The sequence below is a fragment of the Lagopus muta genome, chromosome 3 (assembly GCF_023343835.1).
Source record: "Lagopus muta isolate bLagMut1 chromosome 3, bLagMut1 primary, whole genome shotgun sequence".
In the NCBI taxonomy this organism is placed as follows: domain Eukaryota; kingdom Metazoa; phylum Chordata; class Aves; order Galliformes; family Phasianidae; genus Lagopus; species Lagopus muta.
The window spans coordinates 23333797-23360018 of NC_064435.1; the positions used below are offsets into that span (position 1 = coordinate 23333797).

General features: G+C 42.6%; 1 protein-coding gene across 2 annotated transcripts in view; it reads right to left on the reverse strand.

The window, feature by feature from the left end:
* ESRP1 (epithelial splicing regulatory protein 1) overlaps positions 1-25388 on the reverse strand; it is a 32466-nt gene extending 7078 nt beyond the window's left edge. The window contains exons 1-13 of one of the 2 annotated variants that reach the window (XM_048939826.1): positions 24928-25388; positions 24602-24730; positions 23704-23817; positions 21005-21119; positions 14002-14100; positions 13848-13902; positions 12031-12141; positions 11810-11942; positions 11682-11724; positions 10162-10463; positions 8557-8775; positions 6439-6637; positions 4474-4642 (exon numbers count right to left, since the gene is read on the reverse strand). In XM_048939826.1, coding sequence (XP_048795783.1) covers positions 4474-4642; positions 6439-6637; positions 8557-8775; positions 10162-10463; positions 11682-11724; positions 11810-11942; positions 12031-12141; positions 13848-13902; positions 14002-14100; positions 21005-21119; positions 23704-23817; positions 24602-24730; positions 24928-25059 — 1820 coding nt within the window. In that variant the 5' untranslated portion in view covers positions 25060-25388. Of the gene's footprint in view, positions 1-4473; positions 4643-6438; positions 6638-8552; positions 8776-10161; positions 10464-11681; positions 11725-11809; positions 11943-12030; positions 12142-13847; positions 13903-14001; positions 14101-21004; positions 21120-23703; positions 23818-24601; positions 24731-24927 lie in introns of those variants that run through there. The other variant, XM_048939827.1, reaches the window with a different exon arrangement.
* Between the last annotated feature and the right edge of the window lie 834 nt (positions 25389-26222).

The following is a 26222-nucleotide window of genomic DNA, read 5'->3' on the forward strand; positions in this document are numbered from 1 at the left end:
GGAAAGAGCAACCTGTAGGACCTGTCTACTGGTGTTACACATTTTCGCCAACTTTAGTTTTAATGAAGTATGCAAGCAGCAAACAGAAAACCAAAAATTATAACAGATCATCCCAATATCCTACAACAAGGATTCCCCAACAGGGATTTTCAGCTACTTCTTGGGCTGGCACAGATTGTGACTATCACACATGCATACAACAAATTGCAGCATAATACTTGTGGCACTCATTACTGGAAAACAGCCCCAAAGCAGGAGGAAACAAAACTTCAACGTACAGCTTTTTAAGAGATGATTCACATAGAGTTTGAGAGGGTGCAACTGGTCCGTTTTGTGGTGTCATTACCAGAGCTGGAAAGTTTTAACCTGGCACTTTGTTCTCAAAAATCTAACAAGACACACTAAAAAGCAAAAGCATTTACATAACCACAACAATTCTTTTCTAAGGCTGAAACGTTCATGCATTTTTAAAGAAAGAAAGGCCTTATAACTTGACAGATACCAATATATATTTTTTTTTTTTTGAAAAAAGCTTTCAATACTAAGGAGTTGTATACCAAGACAAACACCTCCACCTCTAGAGACACCAAAAGCTCCTTAGGCAGAGATGCTATCCCTGCACTTAAGCAGATAACCCGCTGCAGGCTCAACACACCTAACCAGCTTGCCACGTCCCATCCACGCACGGCAGCAGCGTGACAACAAGCAGCGATGGAACAGTGCCAGATGTGCTGGTTGCCACAAAACTATCACAGCTTGCCCTAAGCAGTGTTGGGAACCACAGCCCAATGCTCCAGTAGAAGGCTACTGCTGAGTAAAGAGAAGCATCCAGCAACATCTGTGTTCTCTGAGTTACCTGAAATCGCATTGTCATCACCAGTGAAGTTTAAAAGAAAGAAAGAAAACACAGCTACCTACATGGATGATGCAGGTACCTTAAGGCACAAGGGAAAAAAGTCACCTCTCTCAACAAGGAACATTTTGTAAATATGCAAAAGAACAAACCCTCCTCAAATTGATCTCCTCACTTAGCTTGCATAAATGTTTCAGTATAAACTAATCACCCCAATAATCTGAATGTTTTACCAGATATCAAAGAAGGAGTCAGAAGATGACAGTAAGAACTGCCGACTAAACATTAGCACATTCAGTATATTCCATAAACAAAAGGAACTCACATCTTTAAGAGCAACCATGTCAGTATAAGTTGATCTCTGATACTGCTACCAGCAGCAACTTGTTTTAAGCATTATGAATTTTGAGGGCTTTTTTTGTTTGGGCTTTGTTTCTAAAGATCATTTTACTCTGTTGGAAGGAAGATAACCATTGATCATGGCATTATGATTCTGCTGCCTTTCAGACCTTGAGACTGTTTGAGATCTATGAGTGAGAAGATAATGATAGACCGTGGAGGCACACAACAAAATTAGCATACAGATTAAAAAAAAACAGTCCATAGCAAGAGAACGTGGAGGTAGACTACCATATAACCTTGGATTTCCTCATACAGGAAGTACCAGAATCATGCCTCTCTACCTCATACAAAGGCACCAATTTAAATCACTGCAATGGACAGAGCTGTACATACATGGGGTTAAGATGCTATTTCCCTGTTATTTAACTTAGCTTGGCTGGATACAATCATATTTTCATTGTAAGAGTTCATTGTGCTCAAAAGCAGAGACAATCTCTTCTTCAAACAAATAGTACTTCAAAGATGCTAGTGAATTAAGCTCACCTTCCCAGCTTAGTTCAATAGCACACACATTTACCATAGGACATCAAGCATAAGAACATTCTTCCAGTTACTTCAAGTTCAAAAGACTTCCTGAGACAGATATCATTTCTGTGTTCACCTACCCTTCAGTTTATTCCATTTGCTTGAACCCACACCAGTTTTCAGCCTCCAGAACATTTTTTGGCTATGAGTCTCACGAGCATACTACTCACTGAACATTAACTGCCTCACTCTTCAACTATTCTTTTTATTTTTAAGCAATAAACCGTGTTCCTACAATTAAGCATTTTGATGGCAACTTGAGAATTTAAAGGCTCTGCTTAGGTCAGATCAAAATGGCATCAGAACTGAGTAAATACAGTAAGACTTGAGCTTGTTTCAAAGCTATAGGGTTTATAGCTTTAACTTTCAATTTTCTGTATGGTAAGGTTTACACAGCACTTGCTAACAGTTGCCAAGTAATTCAGCCATTCATAAATTCCTACATACTAGCACACCTGTTTGTCCAGGATTAGGCAAAGGAAGAAACCCATCCCTCCCATGAACCCCTCAGAAGCTTGGGAGTAGGTAGCAATAGAGACCACCAATTTGCTGTCAGAACACGCTGCTAGATAAAATTACAAACTGAACCGAGATATCAAAGATTGACAGAGCCAGAATAACTTGCTCTCCCTCCTTTTCATTGGTAGTTCACCAAAGCTATCTTACTAGCATAGAAAGCATCCATTTCTTTATGTTCTCGTGTTTCATCGCTAAAGTTAAAAGAATATTAAGGATAGTCTGAGAGTTTCGGTAGTTTCCAATACATAGAAAAACCAAAACAATCCTTCCCCAACCCCAGCTCTGCTGATTACCATGTAGGGAAAGGAACTGGCTGTTACAAAGCCATCTGACCTTGCAAAACACAAGCTGTAGAACCTTTTGGCAGCAAGTCAGAGAAACTTCCCTTATTGCTATAAATATTCACTAGGTAGATTTATGAACCATTGTCTGATCATTAGGCACCAGCTCTGTATTGCCTTTCCATGTACATGCATTTAAATGCACCGTTTACTACAGAAGATGCACCACTCTTTGCTGCTGCACGTGTTTAACTTCTTTTGACTTAAACTTCAGAACCAGAAAAATCCATTTACAAGTCCCAATTGCTACGTGAAAGGAAGCTGATTACTTACTGCACCTTTTATAAAGTATGAGAACATGCACTGAAAAAAAAAAAAAAAAAAAAGAATTTATTTATCTAGCAAGATACTGGCTACAAGGGATCACTGCTACTGCTAGAGTCACACACAAGTTGTCTGTATATCAAATATTTACTCTGGACAGAAAAAATGATTTCCAGATCACAAACAGATGTATGAAATGAAAAGCATCCAAGTTCGCTCCAGAAATCTTTTCATTTGAGAGAATAATAAAAAAAAGAGACAGGTACTTATAATCTTCATAAGAATTACTATATAGCTTCCAAAGAATTTTATAGCACCATCAGTTAGTTAAGGATATAATAAGGATATTTTCACTTGGGATTGATCAGGCTGTAACCAACATAACCAACAGCCCAAGCAGCCAGCAGTAGGACTCATGTGGGGCCCTACTCAGTGTGAGGTCTCTGTAGGGCTTGGTGCTAAGTCTGTAGTAGCCATTCTATAGTCACCATAAGAAACACAATATGCTAAAGTCACACCAAGCTACTGTTTGACATACAGAGCTATTATATTGAGAAACATGTTTTATATTGCCAGTGCAAGTTTTGGAATTTTATTTTTCTTGATCTTACATTAAAGAGGCTGAGTTTGGTAACAAGTCATAACCATAGGACAGGACAGTCAAGAAGGCATTATAAAAATAATGCATAGGTGCAGAAAACACTTTAATGAAAAAACAAGCAGTTCACAGACAATCTGGTTTAGCTTAAAGTAGTAAGAAAACTTTGTTTATCTTACAGGTGCTACAAAGCCTGCACTGGTCAACAACTTCATAAGTAATTATTTGGACCCTCTCTTCCAGAGATAAGAAAACTCTTCTCAGAACCTGATAGAAAACTCGGTGTTCTTTATCAGGTTCTCTGACAGATGAGGAGTGTTTTATGGCTTATGGGAACATGGCTCTTTTCAGGGCCTCATGACTGCAGAGAATAAGCGTCACCAAGAGTCTCCGTTCTGCAGAAAGCATTAACATCTCCAGAAGAGCCAAAAGCCCTTTGTGTGAGTTGTTCATGAGGTCAGGAATGCATGCTTCAAGGCACATATGCCTCACATACGCATTCAATACACATATACTTCAAAGCAATACTTCCATCAATAAGTAAACAAGAGAATTTTCACAATGAAGGTCAATTGTACTTTATTACAAAAACAAAGAGGCAGCAAAAGTTATAAGGGCAGATCCCTATCCACCCCTTCTGAAAAGGGGCCAAGGGTTTCTTTACGGACATGAGAAGATATAGTGCACACATCAGCTCCCACAGAGGGCATAACAACGCAAACAAATTGAAGAGGCACATCAAAAAAATTCCCACTGTAACCACGCGACTTATGTTTTAAAAATACTCTAAATACTCTAAAACTTGGGAAAGCCCTAGGCATCCTGAAGTTGTTTCCCTGAACAAGGTACTCAACAAGCTGATCTTGGTAGCACAAGCCTTTAGCATGACAGACAGTGTTCTTTTGAGAGAGTTTTGTGCATTTGCTGCAAAAAGACTTCTTTGTTCCTGTTTGATTCCTCCTCTGCTTTACCTGGGGTAGTACGCCGTGTAGTTCATGAAGAGCTGAGCCCCAGCAGGGTAGTACGCTGTGGAGGGCTGGAACGTCCGCGGGTTCAGGAGTACAGATGGCTGATATAGAGCTGCTTCTGTTGGCACGACTGCAGAAGGAGCCGGAAAGGAGTAAGAAGGGGGTGAAAGGCCTGAAGCAGACAAACGGAGAACAGGTTAAGACCTTTCATATTCCAGCATACGTATGACCTTCATTACTGAGCAACTCTGCACAAAGTGAACAGCTTTCACAAGTTCCTCATTTTCCTGCTCATCACAGAAAATAAATCTGGGGTGCTGACTCCAAGATCAAGGTATGTACTTCCAACCCCTTGTCAAAAGCAAAGTAAGACACAAAAAAAGCCATCTCTTGTTCTGGGAGTCGAGTTTCTTTATGAGAAGGAAAGCAGTTTTCCTTGTTTAGGCTCAGGTTTTAGCATAGTCTCCAGCCAAGTGAGACAATTCTCCACTGTAAGCAAACTGCAATGCCTGAAATCTGCCTAACACTCCCACTGTAGGGGACATCATTTCATCCTGATACTCCCTATCCCCCAAACAGCTCCGTCTTCAACAACAGTAGAGTGGGAAAAGCCATGGCTTTGCAGTTTCTCACATTAATATTCAGTTTAAAAATAAAAACGAACAGAAAAAGCAACTGCGCTTTGTTTCAGCAAGACCTCACAGTCAAGAGTTCACTCTCCCCCTTCTTTCCTTCTTCCCTTTTCCTCCCCTCTTTCCAGTACCATAACAGTGAAATTTGGACAGCCCTGAATAACAGACAGAAGCTTATTTTAAGGCAACAGTCAGCATCTCACTGCACTGTGGGATGGGGAAAAAAACAAAAAGAAAAAACAATCAATTGCATTGTAATTAGAAATGGGAGAACTGCCATCTAAGAGCTCCCAAACTTTGGGATTCCTGCTCAATAAGCCATTCCGTGAGCTTTCAGGAGAAGCTTCCAATTCCTGTCCAGAATATCTATCACATATAGGGCTGCATACTGCAGATCCCTTCTTGGATACTCACATTATAAGAAATGCTAGTAGACTGTAAATCTCAACTCCTAAGGATTAGCTGAAGGTCTATTCACAGCTCAAGACAAACCACACCCATGAAGTTCACTATCAGATTAGCTGCTCTGACTATCCAGGGTTAGAGGATGTTCCTTAGAAAAGGCACAATCATCAGTAATACTTCTGCATAGAAGGAGAGAAAGAGAAAGCTTCTACCCAACTGCCTTGTCATTTAGTATCTTGGAAGCAACGTATTATTTCTCCCATAGGCTCAGATTTACATGGTGTACGTAAGCCCTTAAATTCTAAAAGCACTGTCCCCAAATGGACATCCTAATAGATCTGGAGAGCATAACTATACATGAAATACAATTCCTGCAATTATCTGAGGCCAAAAATAAGTGTGTTTATCTTCCACAGAGGCAACTCAGTTCTGTACAAACAACAGGAAGATAAGGAAGAGTTCAGCCAGTGGTGGCATGTAGAACACAAGGTTAAATCCAAAGGAGAGCCTTACCAATGGCTTCATAAATTCAGTTTTGAGAGCAAAAGGGCAAGGACTTACTTAACATGTTCACCATGATAAAAAGTGTAAATACAAATCAGCTTAAATGGGAAACTTCTTTAAGCCCCTAGGCAGTCAAATTATTTTTTCCATTGGCATGGCTCACCCTGGCCAGCTTAAGTTTCAAGAAGGGGAAGGCAAGTCCGTTATGGGAAAGCAAGAAGAATTTCAAAGTATTTCTTCAATCATAGTAATCCACAACCAAAGGGAAAAGTGAATGCAAGCTGCTGCTGATTTTAGATGGAATGGCCTTATTTTACCACCCCCATCTGAGACTCTTTTCCAAGAAAGAGAATCAGAATCAAGGAAGCAGCTCCAACACCTACCCACACACAGCATACAGTATTGGCAAGACGCATGCAAAACTTACATGGTAACTTACATGGTGGTGGGGACAAGCCATTTCGATTTAAAGTGCCCCCCATTAACACAAAGTTCATCTCCTCAGCAGAACATTGAAAGACTTCAACATATCTGTCCTTCATAGTCTTCTTATGACACTTCTGTGCAGCCAGAAAAGCTCGGTCTGCAGATTTCATCTGAATAAAAGCATCTCCCGATGGACGTCCCTGCAAACAAGACAGATGAGGAAGTGTTTCTGGATCTCCCATGAATTAGCAACATAATGATTTCTGCTGTTATAAAAAAAAACCAACAAAACAAAACAAAACAGCAAAGCAGTCTTGAATCATGAAAATATAAACTGTTAAGCACAGTCAGTCATCCCTACAGACTCCTACACTTCCCAGTATGTTTCAAGTCTCCCTGAGGTTCCCCACTATTGCTGGGGAATCCTGATCTGCCCACTGCATCTCATGTTCCTTCTTCCCTCTTATGCTAACTTAACTGAGAAAACAAATACAGTCGAGGGCTAAGCTATATTTTTTCTTTTAAGGCCAGTACGTGCCAGAATATTTTGCAATGGCACTTGCCTACATCTAATCAAGTAGATAGGCTTGGTGTGAGCTTACAGGGAAGAAAAAGTACATCTTTACAAACAGCTGTGAGTGGGATAAACAAGGAGTCATTTGAGCCACATACAGCTGCCAACTCTAAGTAGCCAAAACCAGAAGTAAACCTCTGAAGTCAGTTCTGAATTCAGTTCTGGGCCAGTTCTCATTTCTGAGGGAAGAACAACCACATCACCATCCTTTACAGACTTGGTTCTGAATCTCTCATCAGAAATAGGGATAGCAGGAGTAGGGAGAATATTCCAAATGATAATAATCACATACTTGGGTACCTGGAGAGAAAAATAAAAGTACCTGACAGCTTTGGGCAGGAGTGGCTGGTACCCACAGGTCTATGCACACAGTTATTTCTTCCTCCAATTTCTTTAATCATTTCTGACAAGGGCTGATACTTGCAGAAACCACTACTTGTGCTTTAGCATCTGCATCTTATTATTTATTCCCCAAGCCCTGCTCATTCCTTATCTTATTCAGTCTTGGCTAGCCTACGGCTAGATCAAGTTCTCAAAGACAAAGAAATCTCAAGATAGAGAGGTGCTGCAGTAACTGTAGCCCCCACTCTCTTCCCAAGCTTCTCAAATGTAGAAGCTTCACCCCAGGAAAAGGAACCATTTTGCATTTTCAATGTAGTCTTAGTGTTGCTCAGAGCAATTTTAGAACCATTTTTTACAAAGCAGTAATCAGTACAACCACTCAGGGCATCCCTGTGGAGTATGTATGAGAAGCTGCCTTCTCCTTCCTTAAGACAAAAAGCTACACAGACGGACTAGGAGATAACATTTACCTACGTCTGAAAGGTTTTGGTAGAAACTGCCTCCAGCAAACAATGGCAAATATCTGACTATCTGCCCTGACTATTCTGGGCAGTGAGCTGTTAATCTGTGTACTTGGCCTTGGCCGTTTAAGGGAAGTAACACTGCAGTTCAGGAGATCTGAAGGTTTAGCTAAGCTTAAGGACTCGTGACATAGGAAATCCTTACACCTCTAGAAGACCACAGTCACTGATGTACTCATGCATTACCTGAGGCACACTGTTCACCAGAGCAGGGCAAATCGCTCTTTTGTAAGCTAATATTAATATTAATATTATATATATATATATATATATTATATATAATATAAAATATTAATTAATATTAATAATTTATTAATATCACAGTTTTGTTTTGAAGACATACCTTTCACAAGGGGAATTAAGCACCCTGTTGAGCAGGGCTCCTCAGTTCAAGCCTCCAACAGTGCAGGATGACAGTTAGTGCTATGGGAACACTTTCCTCTCCCCTCAAAACAAAGAACTGTGGCTTAGCTTTTAGACATATGGGTCTCACTGACAGAAACCACTCCACAGAAAATGCAGCAGCTGTTAAAGTGTGGTTCAAATACACTCATCTATGGTCAGTACACTTTTAGAAGGAAAGCCAATTAATGCCATTAGTGACAGTCCCGAAAGCACTCCCCTCCTGGTAATGATACTGAGCCTGTTCACATACCCAACCAGCAATAAGGCACCTACCAACCTGGTGATTTAGCACCATGTGAACGCCGTGGGTCCGAATGTCTGTAGAGAACTCTCCCAAGAAATCCAAGATGTCCTCAATAGTGGCAGCATAGGGAAGTCCACGCAAACGTATGCAGTCTCTGACATTAGTTGGAGGCACAAACTGCTGAGGTAATACTGGAAGAATAGGAGGTGTTGGGAGAGGAATGAGAGGTGTGGAAGAGTACCTATTCAGCACCTGTGCGAGACAGAAACATAGGTTACAGAAAGCCTTACTTACTCTTCAATTCCCAGGAACTGAATGCAACATCCATCTCATCTATTTTCAGTCTGGAAAGTATTTTTTTAAAAAGATGCGAGACATTTTCTGGGCTTAAATCACAGCAGTAATGCTTAGAATTTAAATACTTTGCAATAGATCTTGGGAAGAGTCAGCTTATTCTGAAGAATTTACTTGAACAGTAACACAAGTCTCAAAAGATTCCTCAGAACACAAAACCTGCATTTCCACAGCATTTTTGGGGGGGAAAGATATCTGAAAATATTTTACTAGGTATATGGGGCCACTTCTACCCAGTTTCTCCTCTGCTAAGCATTAGGATAATCTCCAAACTAGAAACCTATTTTACTACCAAGCAGTCTTATGTTACTTAGTCACAGTATTTGAAATAAGGGAGTCACGCTCTGAGATTTCTTGGGTAACCTGATCAGTAGAAACCCCATGCCATCACTTCCCTTTAGCTATCTCTGAATAACAGAAATATTCACTTATATTCACACACGTATCAGATGGCTTTGCTAATGCTAAACAAAGGAATTGGGGAAGCACTCAAGGAAAACACAACAACAAGAGCAAGCATTGCAGCTAATGTTTACTGGTGTCATCCTCCAAGCAAGGCACCGAAATCTCTGCATACTTGGGGGTGAAGAGCAATGTCATTGCTTGGTTACAATGAAACGACTACTGCTAGGCTACAGCTTGCATCCAGAACAGAAATTAGTGACATGAGCCTAAGTTTTTTGAAACATATAATCCTCTTAGCCCTACTTCATCCCCTAGACAGAATAATCAATGGTCCATCAAGCTACGTGAATGGCAGGAGGCACTTCTCAAGCCCAGTTCCATACAGCTCGGCCACCCTCTGCCAGGTAGTCAGTGCTGTCAAGAGATTGTTGACAGCTGTCATTAGAGACAGTTTGAAAGGTTCTTGACCTGTTGCACTTTAGAAGACGATGACATCAAAATGCTGTTTTTCTGTGCTGGTGACTTTCAGATCAAGAGTTGTTGCTAGCACTCCTTTTGAACAGAGCTAAGTGAACTCAGCAGAAAATTTGCAGGTTTAGTGTTTTACGTTACAGATACTGTAACTACATATAACTACTGCTTGCAAGTATATCAGAAGCCAAATGGGAGAAGTGTAGGATTTTTATTATATGTATATACGTACACATACATATATATATTATATGTATTTATGAGTGGCCACATGTGCTCAGACACTTGTCAAGAGTAAGAAAAGAAGGGAAAAAAACCTTTCAATTGTGGCCAGGCAGTGTTTGCTGACACTGCTTTGTGGCAATGTAGGAGTATGGAATACAAGGTGTCTAAAGCTTTTTCACTCACCTGCTGAACTTCTGCTGCAGTGCTCCTGAAGAGTTCGATGTACCTTTTTCCAAGCAAGTCCTTATGCTTTTTCAGTGCATTCTGTGCATATTCCTCACAAGCAAACAACACAAAGGCATCCCCTGTTGGCCTGCTGTCAGGGTATGTGACGAATAGGACTCCCTCCTTCCCTCCTGTTACAGGACAGTGCTGGCCAAAGAACGCCAGTACTTCTTCTGTTGTCACGTTGAAAGGAAGACCTCGCATCCTGACTATCACTTGGTTTTCTTTTGATAAGAACTGTGCAACCTCATTGGAAGTGCCTTTAGCAAGGAAAGAAAAAACCAGACAGAAGCACTTAAGTCTTGGCAGCAGTATAGAACCCTGAGTAAGTCTGGCATAGCTACCTCCTCTTCCCTGCAGAATCCCTTCTGCATGAATGGTGCCTCCATGCACCTCACCTTATTAACTAAGGCCTCCAGCACACACTGAAGCCACAATAAGCAGCAATCAAGTACTCAGACTATTGTGCTGGGAAAGAAGGCTGGAAGGGCATGCTGAAGACAGCTTATGAATTTCATCCTATCCTGAGAAAATAGTCAAACTCTGCAATTCTGCTTTCACTATCTTCAAGAAGACCACTGATGTCCACAGTTAAAAGTCTACACTGCCCTATCCAAAGCTACCTGCTAACCAACTCTGCACCTTCGTACAGTCCTTTCAGTTACTTCTAATTCATTTTGTAAAGCTGATACATGAAATGAACTTGTGCCAGACATGTTTTTCCAACATTAGTATTTTCGAACTATTTTTCCAACATTAGTATAAAATGTCTTTACTTTGACAGCTGTAACTGTTCCCAAACCTATCAAATAGACATCTATTCAACAACTTAATAATCTCTCACTCCAAAACCTTCACCTTAGGTATTCAGTTAGTCATTTATAAACCTGTTATGAACCAAAAAGCTCTTAAGGCAGTACTGCTGATACATAACAGCTTGTCCAGTCTTAAACTCTCTATGATTGTAATCATAAAAGGGAGAGGGTAGTCTGTCCCATCTCCCCCCCCCCCGTTTCACCTTTATTTAAAAACAAAGATTTGATTTGAAGAAAATCAGTTCTCTAAAAGCCCTTGTTATTTACACTGCGATATCTGTTTGCTTTTACATGCAAGTCTCCTAAGCAACAGCAGTCATATTGTTTTGAAAAACTACTCAGGTTTTCATTTTCAACAGCCAAAAGCATTTAGGTTATCTTCCTAAATGATGGGACCTAGCAAACAAAACTCATTAGTATCACTTTGACAGATCAAATCCTTATGTGACGGGTGCTTGAAAATGGCAAGGGTGTGGAACAGAAAAAGGTGGGCAGGTAAGACATGGAACAGCTTGGACTGCTAACAGATGCACACCAGCCACCTAGCTGGTGGTCAGGGAAAGGAAGTGAAAGACTACATCCAAGAAGAGCAATTTAAAAATCCAAGTTAATTGCAGATGTTGATAGAACAAACCCCCTTGTTCTCAATCCCTTACACATTACCTCCTGCGATTTTCAGGAAATCTTCACCTGTTGCCTTGTATACCTAACGAAAGGGAAGAGAGAACATGTGATTGACATGCAGTTTGCACTCCTGCTGAGAGGAGGACCTCAGAGCAAGCGGTACACACCTCAATGTATCTGTTTCCCATGTGATGCTTGTGTCTTTGCAGCGCTAGATCTCTATGCTCTTCATTTACAAACCTGACGAGAGCCTCCCCGTTCCTTCTACCTTGGGCATTGAGGCAGAGTGCAGCACCTCCCCTGCAAGATTAAAGTTACAGACATAACCACTCCATGGCTAGGGCAAGTGAAGCGCTACAAAGGTAGAGGTAGGTTCTTTGCTACTAACTTGGCAATATTTAAGCCTTTGAAGAACTTTGCTATGTCTTGGTCAGATGACTGCCAGGGGAGCCCTCTTGCTCGGATGACAGCGTTGTCGTCCACAAGCTCCATCTTGCTGCTGCAGGCACCAAGAGAAGAAACAATGCAGAGAGGGCTCCAGCAGGTCTCAAACACAAACCACTGCCTGTCACCTGCGCTCCAGTAACAAGCTTCTGTCTGCTGGGTGAGGGGAAGGGACTGCCAGGGCTGAAATCCATAACCAAGTCACAGCACATGGCAGCGTTGCCCTTTTCCCAGGCTGCCCCTTTCCCAGCTGCCCTCTGCACTGCACCACACCTGCTCCTTGAGCATTCTCCCGCTTCACTCTCCCCTCATGAGATACTGATGTGTGGTACTTCCCTGTTAGTCAAACAAGGTAAGTACAACGAAGTTAAATACTTGCTCTGCTAATCCTGGCTAACTGGAGATTGAAGCAGTGCAGTTAGACATAAGTAAAGCCAGCGTCTGATGGTGTGCACTCTTAGTCAGTGTGGATTTGTTTGGGATTTTACTTAGGCTGAGGACTCCTCCCTGAGGGGTTTTGCCTTAACATTTTGTGTTTGGGCCACTGCTGCACTACTGGAGGCTAACATAGCCACAGGCAAGGCTGGTTGCTTAGCATGGGAATAGCTCAGCCACAGAGAGCCAGATTTAATTGGTCATTACCACAGCCTCTTTTGTTCTCTTGCATGTTCAAAATGCCATGTAGAACAAAACGCTGACAGCTACCCATGGCCGCCTTTCTGGCAATTGGAGGGACAGGCTGCCACAAGGAGTCCGTGGGACTGATTGAGCAGCTGCCTGCCCTCATGTGAGAGAGAGAGAGAGCTGTGCTCTGCAGCAGGAGGGCAATGTTTCAGATTGTATTCTAAGTTCTCAGGTGACTTTTCCTGTAGATGTCTGTCCAGAGCTGCTGCTTACATCACCCAATCCTCTAACTCAATAGTTTGCCTCAAGAAAAAATAAGCAATTAGTACATGTGTTTGTGCAAATAAGATAGTGTTACCTTTTTCAATGACGGGCCTTTGCAGTTCAAACAAAGTCTATATTTCATTTGTTATCACAAATCAGACAGATCTTTTACCTCATGACCGGATTTCATTAGCAAAAGGGGAAAAAGAAACTTAGAACAACACTAAAACTAAAAGCTGCCTGAACTGATCTCATTGGACAATCCCTGCCAGTATTGCTGCATTCTGCTCTTGCCTCCTTTGGTTCAGAATGCCAGTATCATCAACTATGATGACAGTTCATTAATCTGGAAGGGGTAAGCAAGCATTCACACAAGAAGGGAATCGGAATAAGGTCAGTTTAAGATTGGTCTCCTGTGATAGTGCAGAGCAAGTAGCCAGCAACACTGGAAAAACCCCCACACAAGAAAAAGTCATCATGATGTGTATTCAGCAACTGTGAAGCAAACTGCAGGAAAAGTGCAATAGTTAATACTAATAGGGTTACTTCTGCAAAAATGCTCATGTTCTTTGTTAACAGCACAGCACACTCAACATCCATTATATGTACTTATCAGAACCCACAACTCCCAGCACCTAACAAGAAACAGTTTCCTGCCAGGCTTCAGTCCTACATCTAATGCAGTTCTCGATATGCTTTCCCACTTAAAACCTCTAATTTATTCTCACAGCAGTGACAGGATAAACAAAAAATAACAGCAACAGCTATTTGCAAATAATTCATACAGAAAAGTACAGCTTATATAAGCAATGTCTGGCTTTTTTTTTTTTTTTTTTTTGGTTTAAAAAGGGAGAAAAGGGAAAAGATACGTACCAAGGCCCACTTTCAAATTTGTAGTTCACTCTTTCTGGATCTGAAAACCTGTGATCTAGGAAACATGGTACAAGTTATTTCCTTCTGCCACAGCAGGCAAAACACACAGGTGAAAATAAATGAGCAACAGAGAAGACCAGTTCCTCACACTTACTATATGGTTCAGATATTAGTGTTAAAATAATGTTCCCCATATCTTCAACTCGAGAGGCTCCATAGGCGAGTGCTGAACTGTTCTTGTCAAGATTTAAATCTTTGTGTGGAGTTAAGGTAATCATCACCAGATAGATTTCAAATTGGTCTCCTACTAAAGCAGCAAGCTTTAACATTATCTTAATGGTAAGTCGCATCTCAGGGGAAGATTTAATCCATTTTCCTGCTGGGATGCATCAGCTGCACTGGGTTTGCTGCTGCTTTGGCCTCTAACTACTGCCACCTGCGGGAGTGTGAGGTCAATCCAGAAAGTGTCTGGGGACATGAGGCCCCACAATAAAGACATACATATTTAATATAATCATGCATTTTGTATATCTGAAAGACAGAAACACTCTTGCATGCAGAAAAGACTTGAGTCCTGTCCTCTTTAATTAAGATCATCTTTAGTCTCCAGGGGAAGATCCAGGGATGGAGGAAAAACAAACCATCAACTAGAAACTGAAAGAGACATAACACATGTTTTCTAAACGATTGAGTACTCTACCTAAAGTAGAGTAAATATGTTACCACTTTGATAAAATTTACTAGCAGCACCTTATCTAAATCTCACCTATTTGAAGCTCCAGCCTGAGCTTTGTGCTGTTAAGCAGTGTTAGGAAAAAAAATAAAATAAAAAAAAAAAAAATCAGCTTAGAGTGCATCATTATGGATAACCAAGAGACAAACCAGAGTCTGACAACCCATAGTGCCTTCCACAACCCTTCGGATCAGAAAACAACAACAACAAAAAAACAGCAAGGATAAACTCCCTGCTAATAAGGAGCAGGAAGAATTCTATCTTGGGCTGTAGACTGCCCAGATACAAATCCACATTCATTGAGTCAGATTTAAGTTGTATATACCAAGCGTTTATTATAGTCTCTTTCCTCCTTCTAGCTGTGTTTGATCGCTGTAACAGAACAGGAAGATTACTTGCAACTTGCAATTTATCAAGTCAACTTCTTTTAAAAGGACTTTTTCCTATCCCCATCTCTTTCTTTGAAGAGAAAATGGTTTAAAAAAAAAAAAAATCAAAACAAGACATAAACTATAAAGTAGTTTGAAGCAGAATTTGCTTTTTCTGTCTTATCACTTCAGTTTAAGATAGTATAGAAGGAAAAAAGGTTTTTTAAACAATAATCGCTATCCTGGCACAGCAGAACAGTAAAGCAAGGCATTCAAAACAGATGAATGCAACAGTTACATGCTCACATTTCCATAGATGTACAAAAGATTCATTTCAAATGCATAGTCTGTATTTTGATGCTCAAAAGTTGCTTTTCCATCCCAGATGGCAAAGCTCCTCTTAAAGAAAAGATTTTCTCCACCTAAAATTGATCATATTTTGAGTTGGCAGATGTCTACATGAAAGACAAGGAGTAGAGGAACAATTCCTGTTAGAAACAGGCAATGCACACTCACTTTATTCTATCATCTGAACACAAGTCATGGGGAACAAGCATACAAATGTCACTGGAGAACAAAGTCTTCCCATCATTTGTGACATGACAGCAAGTCATTCCTACAAAACACTTTTTTTTTTTTTTTTTTAAATCTCAGGACTAAAACAACTTTAAAAAGTAATTAACTGAGTCAACAAATCTCTTCCACAACAAAGACAGGAAAAATGCAGCACTGAAGCTCTGAGACAAATTTGATTTTGAGACTTTGTTGGGCTTTCAGTCTGAATTGGAGTGTGGAATGTGAGAGGACAGCGCTTAATCAGCTTCAGATGCACTTGTAAGAAGACTCACCATAGTTTAAAATTAAGAGGCAAAAATCAAACCATGTAAATTAAGCCAGTGATCCATCTCTGCAGCTTGCACTGCCAAACAGTCTGCAAGCCATTGCCATCATCTGCCCTCCAAATATCATTGGAGTAAACTGGTCAAAAGCATTACACGGTCCTCTTAAAACCAAACAAAAAACCTCAACAAGCCACATGAAACAACCCAAAAACATAATTTAAGAAAGTCACCAGTGTTTATGACAACACAGTACTTCTTCATTGCTCTCTCTTCCTAAGCCATCCACCAAAGCTTGTCTTTCTGTACCAGCACCTGGGAAAGGAAGGGTGGGGGGCTGAAAAGAAAACAAACATTGCACAGATTGCCTTCATCACTGGCACAGAGGCTGTCTAGTCAGCAGCACGCAGATGTTTCTGTGCAGCTCAGGTAGCAAAGCAGAGAAGCACTTCTCCTTCACCAAACATCAGACCTATGCAGAGCTTCTCCCAGGTTATGAGACGTTGCTGGAAATGCAGATATTGGAAACCTCATCTTGCCTATTTCTTTGTGATTATTGGAGTTACTTTTTTTTTTTTTTTTAATATTTCCTATAGTAAAGAACTCAGGTAGTAGTTTCAGCAGACATTAGGAGAAAGATACATGTACTCACAGTGGCTTTGCTACCAGACCATGCTGTCACAACTGAAGACACATTAACAATTGCCATTTGCAAAGCCAGATATTTCTGCAAGTGATGAGCTGTAGAAGATGGGACAGGGCACTGAAGCAAGGCCACAACACAAGGAAAAACAAACACTCCCACCCCACTTACATTTTCTTCAGAAGACATCGATCAACAGGAGATAGTTCCTAGAAATACCCTGGTGCCAACAAAACTGGTGCCAGGTGTTCAGACACAGGGAGTCAGTTGAGCAAAAAGCCCTCCAGATTAATATAAGCACAGCAGGGGAGGCCGAAGAAATTTATCACCATTAGTAGGAATGAGAGAAGAGACATCACTCCCACCTTTGCCTCTGATTAGCTGGAAGCAAGGCTTTTAGGCAAGGCTGAAGAAGAAAATTGATCATGTTCTGCACATGTCATTATTGCACTCCTTCACAACTTCAACTAAGTGAAAACCTGAATTCTGATGAACATGCCTATCCATAGACAGATGCACCTCTACCAACCAAGTAGCTGGAAACAAAAGATGCTTAGGAAAAAAAGCTGCTAATGGAACAGTCATTAAAAAAAATAAAAATCAACACTCTCTTTCTGAAGATACAGGAGCCCCCATGTTTGTTTGTGTACACTGATGCTTAAAGCTTGAAAGCTTGTCCATCCTAGGAAAACGGGGGGGGAGGGGAATAGAGTTGATTTTGCAGCTAAATCTAAATTTACATTTAAAGCAAAGGAAGAATGAAGTTGGCTGTCTAAAGCTAATAGAATGCATACTCTGATACTGCATATAAGCCAAGTAGGGTGCAAAAGGTGCACTGAGACAGGATAGAAAACAAGGATTTTCCTAACCTTGTTGCACAGCAGCAGTACCATGAGCAGCATACAGCACACTGAGAGGTGGTACACCTCACATCAGCTCATAAACAGGGGGAGACACTTCTAAATTACTCCCCGATTCTTCACTGCTGCTTCATCCACTGTCAGTGTCCTCCAAGCCCTTCTCCTCCACTTCTCAGGGTCTCAACTCCCTTCTTAACCACAGCAAGAGTGAAGTTGAATACTCAATTAGCTCAGAGGATACAAGATGAACTACATGTACTTTCATGCTCTGCACTGATTCTGCTTGACCCTCTTTCTGCTATTTTAGGTCTCTACTGACAGAATGCTACCTTAATTCAAGTAATATCTATAAATAGACATTATCTGATGCTACCTAGTTTCTGGGTACTACCACAGGATATACAAATAGCAGTGCACAAGATTCTTGGGTAATATTCATTAATGGGGCTTTGCTAGCTAGTGTTAAGTACTGGTGGTTATAACTGTGCTCTGCATAATGGTTGTCAAGACATCCAGGTCATAAAGCAAGTTTCAGTATTGTAGTATCCAGATCTTATCCATAGCATTAAACAGACTGTTCTGAAGTACGCCTGTGTTTCTACTGACAACACCCACCAGTACTCTTAGCAAGGAGTTACCTCCACAAAATCCAGCTGAGAAGCGAATGGAGCAAACCATACAGTGGAGGAAGCAATAGTTATTTGCCTTTTAATGACTTCTGCACGCCCAATCTTGAGGCAAAGGATGAGTCTTCTGCAGACTGCATTCTGAATAGTCATGCAAGCTTTGTTCACTCCACCCTGAAGGCACTCACAGCAGTGAGAACTGGCTTAGCAAGCTTTGCAAATCAAGAGGTGCAGCAAGTTTGGGAGGATGCAAGAAGAACAACCCTGCTTCTTTGGTACACTGACGTGTTTAAAGAGATTTCAACAGAACAGAGTTCCTCTCCTTGCCAGAACAGGATCATTTCTTCCAAGTTTTTTGTTACTCAAAATTTCTCATCATTGTCCTGCTGTCTCTATAATGCTGACTTATGTAATGCTGACTAAAGGAAGTCTGCCACAATCCCATCTCCTGCACCAGGAAACAGCTTGGAGACTTTAAGTTAAGAAGTAGTGGCAGAGGTAACAGTTAGAACTAGTTTCAGTTCTTCCTTAGCCCCTCAAATCCAATGGCATTTGAAGTACTTCCTTGTCCTGCATTAAGAGAAATCAGGGGCTGTTTGTAGGATTTCATCATTTCTTTGGGGACTGAAGGCATGATGCAAAGCTTTCACCCAAGCTCTTACATCCAGAAAGATGTAGTTACTATACACGATTTCAAGTAGTTCACTGAAGGAATAAGGCCTAGAAGTTCTTTCTGAAAGAAAAGTCACTTAGCCAGATACTTAGTTTAACATTTTTCTTTTCAAGATCACTCAAAGAAGGCAAGCATTAAGTATACAGTCAAGCACCAGCTGTCCAGTGCTTTACAGCCTGGAATATGCTTCCTGAATGACAGCAGCAGAAGATAATATCCTTTGACTGCTGGGAGCTGTGGAGGACACACTCCATCAGCCTTTAGCTTGTTTAGCCAAATGCTACCAGCCAAAATACAAGCATCTGAAAGACTCCTCCAGGTTTAACCAACTGTACATCAATAGCCAGCTTTGCCATAACGCCTTCATGTCACTCAAGTTTCCTGTCATTGAGCACAACCGTGTTACATCTGGGTCAGCAGATTTAAGCACATTAAGGGATTTGCCCAAACGCATTCTACTCCTGCTCCCACCAGTCTGGGAATGCAGTCTTCTGCAGCCTTTGGTCGCACTCAAGCAAAACTTTTGCCCACCGAGCGCTAACAAACCTGGCCCACCGCAGACTGCATGCTACAAAGGAATCTCAGAGGATTCCCATCATGCAGCCCCATTAACTATGGGGCAGGAGAGCTACGCTTGCTTCCTGGAAGAGTAACAAGATGGATCAGGTTCTGTGTACTAGCCTGAAGCTTCATTTCAACTCAATCCATTGTATTTTAGTTCATCCATCCTCCTTTCTTTACCACCTCCCCAGCACTTCAAGTTCTGATTTAAGTTCCTTTCCAGTTACACTTGTCTCTGTTACATAGCAGTCTCAGAAAGAGAAGCTGTCTCACTTGAAGAAAACACCATATACAAAGTTGTTGGAACCAATCCTCAGACTTAAACATATATTTCAACAAAGACTTTATCGCAGGCATTACATACATTCTCTCCAAGTGCAATTAACTTAATCTCCTCAGTGTCAGGAGGTGTGTAAGTTGGGACATTCCAGCAAGGCAAAGGAAAATTATCATATTGAGCAATAAAAGGAAAACGAGCAAACCTTACTTTTTCCTTGAAGGGATTCCTTTTAAGTCCCTGCAAGGACTCTGAACAATACAGGTAGAGACAGTTAATTCCAGCCATGTTGCACAGATAGAACTAGTTTATAAATAAGAGCATCAGCAGTTACAAATCAAGGCAAACCACAAAGACAGAAACAAAATAAAGTTATTTAGACTTGCACATACCTAAAGAAAGTCTGAATTCTGGATCCAATACACCTTAAAACACTTGGACAGACTGCCCAAGCCCTGGAGGAACAACTACTGGTAAATTCTGCCTCAGGTGGTACTGACAGGCAATGCCCAGAGTCCTACTCCCCTCTGCCAGCAGATAGGAGTGCAGTCAGTCATCATGCATCAGCTGAGCAACGAGTCTCCAGGTGTCTACATTAACAAAACTGTTTCAACAGTGGCAAGACATACATCAGACATTCACAAAGGGAGGAAGCAAAGGCATCTCTCCAAAACAGCTAACAAAGCTCACTGCCATTAACTCCTCCAGCTCATGTGTTACATATTCAGTTTTCCATCATAACTTAAGAAGTCTCCATCATCCCATTTACAGACTGCAATAGTTTCCTTTTCTACATAGAGGTCCACCCTCCAACACTTAGAAAGTATACTTCTTTGCTTCAGTGCAAGGGGAAAAAAACAAACAAACAAAGACTTCTGCTCCTTCAGTAGAAGAACTGCATCTTAGCTTGTAGCATTGACTTCAGCTCCAGCAACTGCACATGGCACTCAAACAGAACTGATCTAACCCTCTGACTGGGTTTCAGAATCATCTGATGTGGTCTGCAAGTAGTTCTTAAGACATTCCTACTACTAAATTGAAAAAAATGATACAGACTGCATCTCACTGTCAGCACAGCCTGATGTTGAGATGTGTAGCACACAGCTTCCATGAGGCTGGATATCATGTTCACTGGCAGCATTCCTGCCTTTGCTGCACTCCTGAGCTAAAAACCTCACTACCAGTTCACATGGAGAGTAACTGTTCCCTCCCAACATTCACTTTTACATTAAAATAAAAGCATTAACTGTTACAGTGAGTAACCTACCAACTTTAAATTTAGATTCACAGCAGTGATTTGGATAAATATGTTAGTTACATTAAGCTGTAAAGTTTAAAGGACATCTGTGAAAGTAGTAAAGAAAATGTTCAGAAGTCAGGAAGAAACATAGGACTTTTCCCTATGGCATCGAGCATCCTCAGGGGTTTTGTTAATCTTTGTGAGAAGGCTCTGTGCAGCTCTGAGTCACTCAAAGTTCCATCACCCCTAAACAAGTGTTGCAAGCGTTACTCACATCTGTCCCAAAACTCAAGAAAAGCTGTATCAGTAGCAGACACCATCACTGTTAGAAGGATACATTCTGTCATGGCCGCAACATCCAGTTTGCTGATGTCAGGTGAGCCAGGGCAACACTTCTTGAACTCTTTCCGCAAGTCAAAAAAGGAGTAGAAGCATTCAGGCAGTAAGATATTCTGTAGAAGGAGAAGGTAGCAACTGTCAGCTCAGGCAAGTTTATTTCACTGTGTCTTTACACACCTAACTTTCCTTATAAAGGCTAGGAAAAGGAAAATAGCAAAAAAACAAACAGCCATTGCTGCAGAGAAGCACACATTGCTCGTCTCAGCCATTTAAGCAAGTTTATCAACTTGGTTTTTTTTTGCTTAAGCAGTGTCCTCTCTGTGGTTTAAGAAAGAGAAGCGTGCTTTTTCACTGCCAGAGAAACATTTGCTATTATTACTACTGCCTCAAATCCAATATGTAAGAGAGCAAACGCATGCTATTGCGACATTTATCGTCAATTCTTGGTTCCAATTTTTATTGTGAAAAGCCAGAGGGCACTCGCTTCAGTTCATAGAGCCAAGTAAATTTTGCAAGTCTAGCAGAAGGCATCTTGGTTTATAGACAAGGCAGAGTTTTCAGAGAAGAGTCACATTTCAAATATTTATTCCCTTAATAAAAAAGGAAACTGGGGAAGATGAAGGTTTGATATTGTGTAGAAATTATCAGCCTATGCTTGCTAACTGCTTTAATTACAGCGCATGAAGCCAGGAGCAAGTCACAGAGTCCACTGCAAGCATCAGTAAAATCCTTTTTGCCCCACAACTACACCTATCATATGCTTTTGTTTGTTTGTTTCAAGATGAGGAAAGAAGATCTGGGAAAACTGTTCCAACTAACACAAACACCCCCCTCCTTCAGCCTTCCTCAGAGCCACAACGCTCAGCACTCTGATTGGCAATGGTCTGCACTGCCTCTCCAGACAGAGAGCAGATTTAATGACAAGTCATCATCATAGCAGGATGACAGGATACATGGATATACATTTAGCAAAAAGAAGTTTATTCTCTGTAACAAGTTCTGCTTTAAAAACATTAGAGCTTATCTTAGCACACAGACAGGTGCATTAGGCAAACGATCACCTTTAAAGACAAGCTTATGGAAATGCAGACGTGCTTGCCAAGACTGCCTGCTCTGGTTTTTGCACGGCTATTTTCTTCTTCCATCAGAGATCAAATTCTGCACTCAAATTCAGTTGGAACATTTAGCTTGGTTCTTAAGACTGGGCATCTTAAAGAAACATGCATTCCAGAGTCCAATACTTCTACATATCTGGACTTTATCTGGCTTGAACATTCAAAGGCCAGGCTGAAGGGGGTCTGAGCAACTGGATCTAGCAGTAGAGATCCCTGATCACTGCAGGGGAGTGAGACTAGATGACCTTTAAAGGTCTCTTCCAACTCTAAGGAATCTATGATTCCATGATTTTTTGATCCGCACATCCCCAACCTCACCATCAGGGCATTCCCCAGAAGACCACTACAGGTCTCATAAGAGGAAAAGAAAGCAGAAAAAAGCCAATTTCTAACCAATAATTTGTAACAAAACAGCAGCAGCAGATTTTAGTGATAAGAATCAAATTGTCACCAAGACTGATATACAAGAAAAAAAAAAAAAAAAAAAAAGGAATCCTACCGCCTATACCAAACAACTGTAAGAGCTCTTCCTTCTGTTGTTCACATCATTTAGCTGCATGGGAAAGCTGTGTCTTAAAACATTTAAGACATTTTAAGTGGGAAAGTTTGTTGAAGACCTGTTTCCCCATTTCCTCCCATTCATGTTATACTCTAACACAAAGTTAAATGCATACAGAACTACTCCTTTATTATGAGCCACACATGTGGCTTTTCTTCTAAGGTTTTTAAGGTATAAATAATAATGGCACTAACAAGTAATAAAGTGCTCATTTGATATCACTATCAGAACAACACGAACTTGCAGCATTGTCCCTTCAAAGATGGGGCAGTGAAAGGACAGGCACAGAGATCAGCAGCCCGTGGTTCAGACCAAAACTGCTCTGATGCAAAGCAGCATACCTTCATAGCCAGCCAGGAAACAAGATGCTTTTAACACTGAGGCAGTTAATGCAGGCCTGAAGGCTTAGCACATTGCTGCAACCCTATCACTAATGAAAAGTAAGCTGGAGCTCATAACACTGTTAGTGATTTGGCAACTCTGAAGTTACAGAGAACTCTACAGTACGGGTACTAGTCAGCCCTTCAGCATGCCTCCTACCACTGCTCCGTTCCTCACAAATGCAAGCACCGCCCTCACAGGGCCAACTGAGCATACAAAGATTGAAAGCTGCTGAAGCTAAAGGGGAATGTCAGATTTCAAAAGGCAGTTAACCACATTCAACATGAACTGTTTGGCAACATCCCCAAACTACCACTTGTTAACCCACTGTAGCTCCTGCAGCAGTACATCAGCAGATATATTCTGCTCATATGATGCCCCTTTCTCAAACACACAGTTCAAAGACATCCTTCTAGCTTAACCTTGAAAGGCACCTGGGAGCTGCATAGACATTAGCATTCACCACTGCTTGTGCCACCCATGCAGACAGGCTCATAGTTTGCTAATTATATACTGAATGATAAACAATATTTGGATTACAGAGGTCCCCTCACACTACACATTTTGAAGAGAAGTTGTTATTATTTTTAAAGTGAATACACAGAGAACATTAAAAGGCAAACTTAAGAGACAGCTACATACCTTTTTGGAAGTTTCAGGATGCAGAACCTGTCTAATGTGCAACTGTCCATCAGTACAGAAACAAAAGGAAGTACCTACACCGATGTTCAGCTCATTGCTCACAGACTGATTAAACTGGAAGCAGGAACAACAAAAGACAAATGTAAAAGATCTAAGCTGCTGCATGAGGAAGTCTCACCAATTGATAGCGTTAATCCTGGCCAGCCGGATTACAGAGCTGGAATTTCTTTTTCATTTGCCTGTTGCAGATTTATTGCTTACTAACTTAGTGTGTTATGTCCCTCATGGTATTATCTTCATAAGAAAATTGCTCTTTTCCCCCTTCTATCAAGATGTGGCCAGGCACACACAGTGTACATTGTGAAAATGATTCTTTTTCCAGAAGCATTTGTGCGAGCTCTGCAGAGAGGCAAAACTGGTTGCAGAAAACACACTTGGGCACACTGAGAGAGAAAGGCTTTCATCCCTGAGCTCAGTGAGAGTCCCATACACCCTTCTTCTTATTTAGAGGCTTCAGTGGTACTACATTCTTTCCAGAGTAAAGAAGACACCACAAGCCTTAACAGGGCTTGCCAGCACCCAGTCTTTTCACAGGACACCTCAGCTTAGCCACTTACATGAGCAAAGAGGCAGCTGCAGCTATGACTCAGGGCCCAGCAGGACAGGAGACAAGATCAGGGGATGCCTAGCCCTCACCTTCCTCTCCTAGGGGTTCAGTCCTACCTCTCAAGTTGGGAGAGCAAAAGAAAGCTTCACAACAACCCTCACAAGCCTGACCCACGTGTGGGTATGAGTCTCTACTGCTTCGATGGCAGGGAGGGAAGGACGTGGGGTAAATGCAGCTTTCCAGCTCCCACCCAGGGCCGCTAGCACCCATCAGCTGGCTACAGGGTATCACCTGTCTCAATGCCTGCTCCAGCGATGGAGCCTGTGCCAGGCTCTCCACGTCCACCTTGGTGACCTCGTGGCACTCAGCCGTCAGCTCCGGGTGGTCGGGGCGGACCAGCACATCGTGCGGGTGCCCCAGCTCCAGGGAAAGCAGAGGAGGGGCGAGTCAGCACCCGGGTTGAGCTTCTCACCTGCAGCCCCAGCCCTGCCCTCCACCAGGACCTGCACCAGCCCGACATACCCACAGCCAGCCCGGCTCCCGGGCCACCAAGCGTAGCAAGGGGACAAGAGGAGCAGCGGCTCGGGGTCCTCCCTCCTCGCTCAGAGGGAAAATACCTTCTTAGTCCTCAGGTCGACCACCTTCCACAAGAGCTGGAGCAGCTCTCGCTCATCCGAGCCTAGCCTCGCCCCGTTGGTGCCCGCCGTGGTCACAAAAAGGATCACCAGGTAGTCGGGAGACGCCGTCATGGTGCCGCTGGGCCAGGGGAAGTGGGAAAGGATGGGAAGCAAAGAAAAAAAAAAGGGGGGGGAAGGGGGGGGGGGGGGGAAAGAAAGCGAAGGAGGGAAGAAGGAAAAGAAGAGGCCACAAACTTTCCCTGCTGGAGGAGCTTCCAAGCAAGACCCAAGTGGTACAGCCCCCACCTGCAGCCCGGCTCCCTAGGGACTTGACGCGGGGGAGACGCTCAGGCACCCGTTTCCGTCCCCTTCCCCCCTTCTATTATTATTATTTTTTTTTTCCCTCTCCTGGGGGTGGGAGGCAGCCGCTCCCACGCCGGCTGCACCCCTGGGAAGCGCGCAATGGCTGCGGGCTTTTCTGTTTGGGGCCGCGGCCCTACCTGCCCGCCCCCCGGCCCACGTGGTGCAGGTAGCACACACACCTGGCCCCGCCCGCCCATTGGCCCCGCCGAGCCGGGACGTGGCAGCCGCGGGCCGGGGGTTGGCGGAGCGGGTAGCGCTGATTGCGGGCGGGGCTGGGACCAGACGGGGAGCCAAGCGGCCAGCGCCGCCCCGGCTCTTCGGGAGGCCCCGACGGGAATCCCCCCCTCCCCAGCTCCCTCCTTCCCTTCTTTCCTCCTTCCCTTCTTCCTTCAGTCTCCCAGCTCAGCGGCCCGCACCCCGCCGGGCACCGCGCTCCTCCCGCTGTCGGCAAGGTGCGCCCGCTCCTGCCGGGACACGTTGCGGGCGGGCAGCGTGCATCCCCGGCCCCTCCCGCCCCGCCTCGACGGCAGCACCGGGAGCCCCGAGCGGGCTCCGGCCGGCTGCTTCAGCTTCTCCCGCTGCCGTGCTTCAGACAGAGGCTTCCCTCCTGCACCGGTGCTCTCGAGCCGGCTGCGTTTGAGGGTATCCCCTAACTTTGGCACCGTGAGCGCAGCTCTTCCTCGAGGGCTGATGAACAGCGGTGGTTTGGTTCCTTGTGACGACAGCTTCTTCCCCGAAGGTTTTATTAATATTATTATTAATTTATTTATTTTCACCACTAAATTGATTTCTTAAGTGCACATGGCTCAGAAAGTGATTTTCCTCCACAAAACTGCAGACAAGCTTGCTGAAAACAAAATCAAACAAATAACTCTGACTCTCCCCGATGAAATCCTGCAACACGTCCAGTTCTTTAACAACCCTATGGCACA